Below are 12145 nucleotides of genomic sequence, written 5' to 3'. Positions count from 1 at the left end.
TGTGCACCAAACACACTCTAAACATAGAGTCAGATACTTTTTTTTTTCCTGAGGCATAAAAATCAGAATTTTGCTTTTATCAACAATTACTTTTTATATATGTGGTAAGAATGAACCCTATATGTCATATTTAAAGAACTCAATAATTATTCAATCTTATTTGCCAAATTTATAATAATTCTTTTTTAGTAAATTATAATGAGTTGTTATACACACACATTAGAAAACTCACAGACATTCACTTGCATTTATTTCATTTAAATTAATGAGAAAATTGTTTATATATTAATAATATAAGATTTTTTTTACAATGTTGACATATTATTTATCATTCATGATTGATTATGTACCCTAAATGTATATAGATATTAAACACTAAATTAATAGGTAATTAATAATCAAAGTCCTATATTTTGAAAGTATATAATTATATACATTTACCTATAAAAGCTTATGATTGATTCCTTGAAAATTTAAAATTTTACTCACGACAATAATTGATAAGATTCTTTTACCATATCAACCAATTGCTAGCAACTTCATTATATCTAACGACTCTAACATAAATCAAATTCTAAATAAAAATCAATTACAAAGTTTTGAAAATATGGATTCTATTGCAAAATTTTCAAGTATATAGTCTTAGTTGAAAATTTTGAAAATCATATATAATACATATGTTGATTAAAGAAATTAGCAAAGAATATATATGCATTTGGAAATTTGTTAATTTTGGTGTACAATTAGTCAATTTGTGTATAAGCCATGATGTCCTTACAACATGGTACATTGTTTTTTTTATGTTGCTTTGGTAGTTTGGTATATGATGTCTTTCAAATCTAAGAATTCTTCACAAGCTTCTCCAATAATATAAAGTAAAAGAGCATTCATCCTCCTCAAATTTCATTCTTCTGATTATTTTTCATGTTTATTAGTGTATTTGTTTTTGAAATTAGCTTTAAATAATACAAGTGCTATCTGCAATTGATAAAGTTTTCTTCATGATGAAAATCATCCAAATCAGAATCAAAATTATGAGATAAATATTTGAATGATTATTTGATTACTTATATTCATAGCATTAAAAAGGAGAAAATCATTTAATGTCACTTTAATCGTCCTCTATGAAAGAAACAATAAATGTCATCCCACAACTTAAAATTCCTAGATAAGTAACCAATTAAGAGTGATTGATAATGTGCAAGCAAAAAATTACCTTAGCAGAAACCATCTTAAGCTAGAATCCACAGAACACATAGGAAACAATCAAAGTTACTAGAATCCACAGAAATAGTGAAACTATCTTTGACACAAGTTGCATTTTATCAGTTAAATTGTACTTAAGTCTTATGCAGCTTATGCTCATGAAAGATTATGTGAAGCATTACACATTTCTTTTTTGCTAGAAAATGAAATCCAAAATTAGCAAAGTCTAATAACTCATCACAATTAGAGAAAACCACAATGTAGATGTAATACCTCAAAAAATGACATTTAAATTCAATATACAATCTCAACTATTTTAGCAAAATTTAAAAAAGAACACTATGGCAACAATTTTAACTTAGGCCAGTCACATTTATTGTTTGTTTGTCACAATGGAGCTGTAACCATGAGCCTGTAGTATACATACAACCATGGGCATGAGAGTTTTGCATAGGCAAAACTAATCTCATTGCTCATCTGAAAAAGGCATGAATGAATCACTTGAAAGTTGAAACAGCAATGAATAAATGAATCAAGGTGAACCTGATACTCCAGGGAAGAGTTCTGATATCTTATTGAAGACATCCATAACCTGAAAATGGTAAGAGGTAAGAGGCAATTATACGATATAAGAGCCAAATATGTAAAAAAATACGCATTTTTATAATGTCGAAGGTTAGTGACTATTACAACAAATTGGGGAAGTATGTGTAATTACTTAAATAAAGAAGGGTGTAAGAACAAGAAAGGATTGTTTGATGTGATAGTGTAATTCTCCAACGGCGAAAGGTGTCGCTTAATAATAAGCACCAACTTTAGGGGAGGTCGATGTAATTAACCCCAAAATTCAAAAGCTCAGATTAGAAGTCACTTTTCCGCATTGATTCATCTTATAAACAGAGTCCTCGTGCTAAGCACTGACTGCGTCTCTCTACCCTCCCTCCCTCTCAATCTCACTTTGTCGGGTTAAAGATTTTTTTTTTTGTCTATATGTTAATGATTGATTTATTGAATCTAGGAAATTGAATGATTTCCAACAGGAACCTGTATTACTTTTCTGCAACAATAGGTAAGGTTTTGATTTTGACAGTTTAACAAAAGCCAGAAGTAGGAAGCAAAATGTGACTTTTTCTTTGGATAAGATTTTAAGAAAATCCAAACCCATTTACACTCAATGGCTAGCTAGGAAATTAGCACCACATGCAATATGCTTGAAAAGCAACAAAAGCTTTTCACCTAATATAAAGTTATAAACATATAATTGACTAAAACTACAAAGGTAGACCAAAAATCCAATGAAGTACATGCTTCAAAGAAAGACAAAAGTGAAGTCAATGCAGTTTACCTCCTTGTCATTTTGATATTTTGCGATACTTAGCGGATTCTGTGAACACTGCAACCACAACAATACATTCAGTTTTTGATATGAAATACTAATAATAAAGAAAGTGCTTAAATTAGAACATACATCCATTATAGCTGCTTGAACTCTAGGATTTTGAAATGCCATTGCAACATCAGGATTGGCCATAATCTTTGAAATGACTTCTTCTGGAGAAAGACCGATTTGATCTGATGAAAGAAAAAATGAAAAATGTTCAGAGAAGACAAAAGGGGAAGAAAGATTAGTACTGAAGCATTAATGTCTGAAGGAAATATCTAGCCTAAGCCTACACAACTGAACTTGTCCGAAAAATAAAAAACCACCAAAAGAAAATAAACACGGGGATATTATAAAAACTGACATCATCATAGATTCAAAAAATAATAAGAGAAATTTAAGGTCAACAAATAATAAGAGTAGCCAGCAAAAAATTAAACTATGTTAAAGGAATCAATTGCTTAATTGGTCCAGCATTCCAGCTCACAAACAAAACATATCTCTAAAATAAAAATAAAAACTTACCAAATTGTTGTTTAACAACAGGACTGTTAAGGTCAAAATTCTTTAAGGTGTCCATCATTCGGCTATCCCATTCACCGCTTCCACCCATGTTGGTTCTGAAAATTTTGTTGAAGACAAGAATAAATCAATCTTTACACACCAGAGAAGATTGAACACCATTATATTAAAAACATGTGCATAGAATTATATCTAGCTACAGCAGTGCAGCATATAGGGCAAAACTAGTGAAGGTAGTGGCCAATACGAATTACACTTTCCTGTCACATAACGTCTCAACTCTTAAGTCAATACAACATGGAATGCAGTAGTTAGTGAATTCTAACATGTGAGAACTTTCAGTTATAATGCATATCAATCCCAAAACAGAAAGCTAAAATATAAATCAATCGAAATAGTACAATGGGGACAAGGAGAAGGAGAATACACTAAAGACAACAACAAAGTCGGGATGTGGAGAAGGCATTTCCCCTCATAGGTTGATGGAAGTATAATGTATAAAAGAAAAAGGAAGACGGTCATTTTGGTAGGAACTAAGTTTTACTGATGGAGAAATGGAAGACTAGTTCCTTACACTAGAAGATAATTCTAGAAGTCTTGGAAAACAAAACAAACATAAATGAGAAATATAGAATATTGAGACTATCAGAAAGAGAATCCCGGCTATAGGAATGGCCAACCACACGCAAACCACTCCCTACATAATTCAGCCAAACTCTTCCCGAATCTCTCCTCATAACAGAATCCGCTCACACTCCTCTCTCCCACGCTGTCATATACAAGTACAAAAATATTCCCAATGCGTATTCCCATCTCCCTCACCTCTCTTGCTCATGTGAGACATTAACCTACTACCTTTCCCTTTATTCATTCTCATGTAGACCTCTAGTAATAGGAGGATATCTATCACATTTTCTCCGAGAACACACTTATCCCGAATTCTATTTGATGACCCACTAAAAGCAGAGGCTAACAACCATTCGTACTGAGTGACAATTAACAACATATAAGAATAGCATGAGCTAATTGTCAGAAAAAAAAGATGGCCTTCAAAAAAGGAAATCATTATGCTCCTTTTGAGAATTTTCCATTCACAAGAAGACTAGTTTTATATAGAAATAGTTCATAAAGATAAGCATTTTCCTATTAGAACAAAACAACAACAACCAAACCTTAGTCCCAATACATGAATCAAACAACGCTATAATAATGCCATAAATCATGTAATTCACGTCCATTGACAAAGCAATGATCTATAAATCCTTCTTAGTTGATGGTACAAAAAAGGATCCAAAAAACAGTATGAACTTACAGCATTTCTTCAAGTTGTTGACGGTACTGTGGATTCTGCATCATCCCTATTAAATGCAGCAACAACACAGCAGTCATTTCCCAGTGGCCAAATCACATATTAAGATGTCATGAAGAAATTAATAACTACCAGTAAGAGGCAAGCATGATTTTTGACCTACAAACTATTGCAAACAACATAAAGAAATGCTTCCATTACATGTTAAAAAAAGATAGCTATATAAAAGTGTTGTATATAGACAACATTGTATACGTAAATAAAAATGAATCAAGCATATTCGACATTGTGGTTAGATGTGATTAACTTCCAGGAAAGTGCTGAAGACAAAAAATATAATGTAGAGTGATTTACTCAGTATAACGAATCTTGAAACTTTTTACTAGCACTACATAGAAGCAGAAGCAAGAAAGTTTGTTAAATGTAGAGAATTACATTTGAAGGTACTAGGGTTCCTCATCTCCTCAGGTAAATAGCTGCAAAAGTACCCAAAAACAATTATCCATTTTTGAATAACAATGGGAAAAGGTTTAAATAATCAAAACAATCATGTCATGACATCTTTAAATTCATCGAGCAATCATGATGCAGAACAGGAATCAGCTAAATGTAAAGAAAATAAGAATTAGATTGGAAAGGAAAAGGGAGGCAACAAACCAATTACACTTTCTTTTAGGTAAAACAGAAATTTATTAGGAGGAATCGAAAGCGTACAAAAGCATAGGCCTCCCCTAAGAATGTCGAGGCACTGAACCATGTTGAAGTGAAAAAGAAAATTAAAACAATTAAGAGCTGCAGTAGAGCTTTAAACACATCCAAACTTCCAAAGTTGTTCAACAGTAATATAAATGAAGAATGGAAATACTTCGAAGTCCAATCCAGTCTTCAGAGTACCAGAGATACTACTAACGACTTTTGCCGTTTTAAGGAACCTTACCACATTCACACCGACAAGTCCAAAATAAAAGATTTCCTAGAAATGTAAAATCAGAGTTATTATTAATATGGAAAGAACTAATATTACGGATAAACCATCTTTTGCACTGTTGGATCTTCCATCATCTTCTCCAAAGCATCCACAGATAAGGGTGATTTTCCTATCCAAAAACGGGCAGATTTAGGATATGAACTTAATACGGAAACCAGGTCATATAACACAACATTAAAGAACAATACACATAGAAACAATATATGTTTCAAGATAACAAACAAGGTTAATTTATTTTCAATAGAAACAATCATTTTAAATAGTTTCAATTTCAACTTATTACTTACCTGTAGATTGAGAACCAGCCGCATTGCCAAAACCTTGGTTAAAAGGAGCTCCGTTTTGAGAAGCCTTCAATAAATGATAATTAATAATCATTATTACATATTAAGAACAACACAAGTCACTACACTTAACAAAAACTTGTATATTAAAAAACTCACTTCCTCTGTAACTTGGGCTTCCTTGAATGAACTTGATTCATCAACTTTAAAGCTTTCAAAGGGACTCTTCTGTTCAGTTTCCTCTGGAGAAACATCTACAAAAGCTGTTATATAGAATTTGTTAGGATTTTTTAACAGGAAAAGTTTCAATTTTTATAGGAAGATAAAGTTTACAACACCAGACATCATCTCTGCTACTTATAAAGGTAACTTATTGAAAGTTTTCCATATCACTTTGTCCCAAATATTTCAAAAACACATTTCTCTATATAAATATTAATTTAATAAAGGGAGTGGAATTATAAATATTATATAAAAATTCAACAGTTGAGTCCCTGCTTTCTTTTTAATATTTTCTATATCTTTTCATTCTTAACTTGCCATTTTATATTAGTCAACAGTATCCCAAATTCTACATTGTATTAGTTTTTGACACAGTTAGGGTGGACCCACTCTCTAGTGTGTTATTGTCATTACAATAACAACCAAGCCTTAGCCAACTAGATAGGGTCAGCTATATGAATCAAAGGGTGTTATAATGCTCTATCATAAATCATAACGATTGACAAAACATTGATCTCTAAATTTTTCCTAGTCATTTCCCCTATGATTTTTCTTGGTCTCTCTCTGCCTCTAGAAACTGGACTAACCTCCATTTGATTTACTTTCCTTACTAGAGCTTCAAACGGCCTACTCCACACATGCTCAAACCACCTAAGGCGTGATTCTACCATATTTTCTAAACAAGACTATCCCAACTTTTTCCACAATGCATTAATTCATAATTCTATCTTCTCTAGTGTGTCCACACATCCGACGCAATATTCTCATCTTTGCCACATTGCGTTTATTCTCTTGTTGACATTTTACCGCCCAAAAATTACAAGTCGCTAAAAGTTGTGGCCCAGCAAATTAGAAAACAACGGAGACATATACACTCATGACCCAACCTAGAACAAGAATAAGGAAGCTAGAAGATGAATTCATAGGAAGACTAGTGAAGCATTCTATCACAAGCTGAACCAGTTGAAATCTTTTTAGGGATTGCTTTTTAATTCTGCCATGGTTAATACACAGTAACTTGCCATTAAAATCATCAAGACGAAAACAATTTTGTGAATCAGACTACTTGCATTGCATGTTGGCGAGGCCTCTAATAAAGCAGTGAGTACTTAGCACGGGTACTAAAACAATAGGGCATTCTGAATAACACTATCCAAGGCAAGATTAATGAAGCATTTTATTAATCAAACAATCTTGATTGAACCAAGATTGACAACACTCTTTGAGAGACTCCATCAACAAAACGATAAAATAAAACCAAGAATTTTGGTCTCAAGTTCATCAAAGCAATACCAACCAATATTTTAATCATGTCTAGCACAACGGTAGAATTAGATCAATCAGAACTGTGGTCTACCTTAAAATTCAAAAAGAAATAACTTTCCTAAATTCAATGTCAGGAAAGAAAAACTGAAGAAGGTGGCTTTTATTTACCCAGTACCAAGATGCATCCCCTAATGGACACATAAACTCACCATTAATAAATTTCACAAAGAGTTAGTTCACCCAACAAGAACAAGTGGGACTAAGAGAGTACTGATAAGATATTGTACAATACCAATTTTTTTTGGTTCATTCTTTACTTCCTCTTCATCTTTGACATAGGCGGCTGGGGCTTCCTCTACTCTTGATGCAGGTACATGAGCATCTACCGTCACAGTAGATTGAGATGCAGTGGGTGCAAAAGGCGCTTGAGATTGAAAACCTGCAAAAGTAGAAGGTGCAGCAGGACCTGATGCAGATGGTGGAGGTGTGGGAAAGGGAAAAGGAGATCCGGAAAAGGCAGCACTGTCAAACGGATTAGTTTGTGAATTCATTTGGCCCATCATGGTCTTGAAAGCTTGTTGCATTGCATATTTCTGAAAGATAATTAAAATGCAGATATTACAACTTGCAAGCAGAACTTATAAAAAGCATGGTTAACTCTTAAAATTGTACAAGGGTTCCAGTAAAAAATCCATGAAAAATAAGGTAAGACAGAGTGTATACCATAAAACAAAAATTGACATGAATGTAAATAACGAAAGAGGATATCACGAACAAATGAATAAGATTCAAATTCAATATAAGTCTCAGAATATTATATACTTACTAGGAAAGAGCAATCTATTATATTCGTGGATACATCTCTTTCAACTTCCATTTAGTTTCATATGAAACCCATTATAAAGAGCAATCTAGAGAATCCATTTAACTAAGAGCAGCATAACAATAAAAATCATAAGGTACAAGTTTTTATCCAAAGATGAAACATGCATATATATACGTGTGAGATAGATCAATCATACAATTTGTAATTATCAATTTATTATAGTAAAATAGAGACTAAATTATTATTCATGTCAGTTTAGAACACACACAGAGGGAGCATATGAAGTGAGAGGAACAGGTTCTAACCATATTTTCATGGCAGAAGCATGCCCCTACTCGCTACAGAAAGCTATCAGCTAAGCTATAATGAAGTAACTTTTTTCCTCGTATTTTTTAGTATAAAAACTGAACTACATAATCAGTAATTGGAAAGGCATGCCATTAGGTTTCAAAACCTGAACTAAGTAATAATCAGTAATGGATAAGAGCCTTTTTTTTGCAATCTAGACAAAAGCAAAGAATCTTCTATATTACACCCATAATTACAGTGGAACTCGAAGAGCACACCAGCATACACCCATGTCTTGCAATAAAGTGACACTGACCTTTAATCTTGAAGCTACCTGCAAAAACCCTCGAATTATTTAATATACAGCAAAAAAGGCCTCATCAACATTCAACAGTATATTTAAAGCATCATTGTGACTATGGCTCTTACCATTGAAAATAGTGCAGAAAATCCAACACCAACGCCAATCCAGAAGAGAGGTGACCCTCTAGATATATAGTGAATAGATCAATAAGAATGCGAACTTTTAAGCAAGAGATATCAGTAAACTTAAATAAATAAGACAGAACTCATCCATGTAACTGTGATATCTATTCAAAACCTTTTTTCCCATTAGTTGAACAGCATAAAAACAAAAGATAAAACAATTGGAAAAAATTAAAATGAGAAAGAAAAGACAGTAAGTGGTTACATAGTTGAGGATGGAGGTGACGATAATTGTGGATTAACTCCAATGGAGGATGTTGTTCCTTGACTATTTGAAGAAGAAATGCTAGCAAAACGCTCCACTATCCGCTTCTCCTGCACTGTATCCACATCATGTCTTAATTGTGATTCTTAAGAGATGAGTCGAAAATATTGAGACATGTTCAACTTGGGTGGCAAATATTCGCAAATGACAAAAAAGAAGGGGAATGGATATATTATACATGACAAATATGCATTGACAATATGGAAAATAGACACACATGCAATGCTTTTTTACATCAAAATGCTATCAAGTTCACTCAACCTAGAGTGCAACCTTGACCCGAATCATGACTGCATAACCCAATCAGGGTAACAACAAAACCCACAATCCAGACTCTTTTTATATGAAGTATTTTTCCATATGGTATTTTTTCTTTAGAAAAAGTACTTCATCCATTTTTCGTTCAACCGCTTAAGCACACGATCAGACAACTAAACTGTTGACATGACCGTCAAACCAAGTCAACCTCCTATCCGGATTATACAACTATGGCCCACACATCACAACACACCACCTTCCACAAACAGTGAATGTTTATCAGAACTAATGGCACAAATATTGCCGCGGTCTACGAAAACTTAAACCCTAGAAAACCTCAACATAGAGCAGACAGCACCACCACCAACAAGTTCAATTAACTATACTAATTAAACATTAGTCTGTTCTGGCTTTCCAGTTCAAGAACAGAATCACCAAAGTGTTCAACTCAATTAAAATTTAAAAAACAAAGCAATAGCATCATATTCATTGGAACTATCACTTCCAAAAGACTCACCATAATCCAGTTAGAACAGAAGACAATAATCAAACAAAAAATGAGACAGTTCCAAAAGAAAATACCAGATATAGGGTTTTGGTGGGATTTAGCAGCAGCCCTTGTAACATGGTACCTACAAAGGGGAGAAGCAATGAAAACCCTCCCAAAAGAGAAGGACTTTCTTCTGAATAAGTCCTTAGCAGTGGCATCTCTAGCAGAAAAATGACCCAAAAGCAAAGGTTTTGGAGAAGAAACTAAGGCTAGATTGAGATTCTCCATATTTTTTTGGTTTCCAACCCCAAAAAATCACAGGAAAATCAAGATGCAAAAGTAGACTGAAACTGAGGAACCCAGAACAATAAAAGGAAGTGAATTTGGAAAAAAATTGGTAAATTTATGAACTTTACTTAATTGATTATGTGGGATTTCAAGTTTGGGTTAGGTGGTGGAGTGAAGGATTCAGTGGAATGTAACACAGTAGGGTAATTTAGTTGTTGGATAGGGATAGATAAGTGAAAAACCTTAAAATAAACAAATATTTTAATTTTTGTCCATGGAATATACCTCTCCTTTTTTCACCTTTTTTTTCCTTTTCTCAATTGCTATATAAAATATTTCAATAAGGTGTTATCTCTCATGATACTCAAGAGATCAAGAGTTTAATTCTTGAAAAGGATAATTACACATCTCAAAAAAGACTAATTTCTTACCAAAATGTGATGAGATAGTTTTGATAGTATTAAAAAAATTCCAATAAAAAAACATTGTGATATCATGACATTGAAAGAAATTATATATGGGATCTCTTTTGTTTTTTTAATATATTTTCATTTTAAATCTTTAAGAAGAGTAGTTTAATATTTAAAACATGTAGTAAATATTAAACTAAATTTAAGTTCGTGTTTATTTTAATGAATGAAATTATATTTTAAGAATCACATTCTCAATAATATTATGAACTGTTATTCTCCTATATCTTAATTATTATTCATAATTACTTTTGTTAGATTCTGAATTTAGGATATGAGTGGAAAAATAATTTTAGAGTAACATTTTTTAGTTTCATCATATTATTACAATGCGAATATGATATACCTACCTTTGGAGGTGAATATGAACAAAAAAAATATCAAAACATGAAAAAAACTAATTTCTTGAGAATAACTCTTTTTCAATTATTTTTTAAAACTTGAAATGGAAACAAGTTATTCACACATTCAAATTTCCAAGAATAACTCAATATTCCTATAAATAAACGTGTCCATAAGAGATAAGCAATTGGAGCTATGAAATCTTAGAAAATGTTATATCCAAAAAAAACCTAATTTTTATAATTATAGAAAATTGTTATGTTATTTTGTATTCTCATAAAAATTCATATGTGTTACCTTAAATTAACTTTTATGTTTAGAGTTTTTTTAACAATATTATTAATATTGTATTGTTTATTAGCTCAAATTAGAGATATGATATGGTAGTATAACGATTTAAGTGGTAGTTCATTAATTAAATTGTGTATCGATGACATTAAAATAAACATAAATATATTATATTAACATCAATACTAATAAACTTGTGGGTAGCAAATATTTTTAATTACATAATTTGTTAAAAATGTGTGTCTCGATGATAAATTATGTCCATTTACTTGATGGAATGTGATTTACCAATTTTTCAATTGAACCGACCATTATCATTTATTTTTCATAACTCCATTTTTTTTAAAATATAAGAAAGTTAATTTAAGGAGATAATTTATCTCCTCGTTCCAAAAGATAATTTATCTCCTTCCGCTAGTAAAAGTATGACATTATACTGTTTTGTTTTGTTTGAGAAACATTTTTATAGAAAATGATTAAATATGACAAATGTCATACTTTTACTGGCAAGAGGAAATAACTTATTTCCTTATACTAAAAGATATTTCATTCTCTATAAGAAAGTTAATTTAATGTATGTAGGAATGAGAAAGAAATTTGTAGATTCCAATTAAAATTGGGGGTGGTGGGCTTGGCAAGGAGGAAGTGAACAATTATACTTAAAGAAGGGTGGAATATGTACGCAATAAATATTTATATACAACCAGTGTATTATTTAATATTTATTTGTATTACTTTTATATTTAAAAATCAATGATCATTAAAAATAAATTGTCGATGATATAGTGATAGTGTAAAAAACTCTTATACTATCAATATATATATATATACACCTTTTTCTCCCTAAAGAATAACAAAATCTTTAAATTAATTTATTATAATCTTATGAAATTTATATTTTGGGTGAACTATATAATTTCATCACCATCTTCTATGTGACAAGTATGTGAAAAAAAATGTAATTAA

General features: G+C 31.6%; 1 protein-coding gene across 1 annotated transcript; it reads right to left on the bottom strand.

Annotated features, from left to right (window-relative positions):
• Positions 1399-10294, bottom strand: LOC109329706 (protein TIC 40, chloroplastic-like). Its single transcript, XM_019563459.1, has 14 exons — positions 9884-10294; positions 8984-9098; positions 8722-8779; positions 8609-8626; positions 7471-7771; positions 5850-5953; positions 5694-5757; positions 5443-5515; positions 4854-4894; positions 4422-4467; positions 3113-3207; positions 2675-2778; positions 2552-2599; positions 1399-1798 (listed from the first exon to the last, which is right to left on the bottom strand). The coding sequence occupies exons 1-14, from the start codon at positions 10077-10079 to the stop codon at positions 1739-1741; spliced, it is 1323 nt and encodes a 440-aa protein (XP_019419004.1). The 5' UTR covers positions 10080-10294; the 3' UTR covers positions 1399-1738.

The sequence above is a fragment of the Lupinus angustifolius genome, chromosome LG16 (assembly GCF_001865875.1).
Source record: "Lupinus angustifolius cultivar Tanjil chromosome LG16, LupAngTanjil_v1.0, whole genome shotgun sequence".
Taxonomy (NCBI): Eukaryota; Viridiplantae; Streptophyta; class Magnoliopsida; order Fabales; family Fabaceae; genus Lupinus; species Lupinus angustifolius.
The sequence above is the reverse complement of the archived record's forward strand: the minus strand, read 5'-3'. Positions and strand labels throughout refer to the sequence as shown.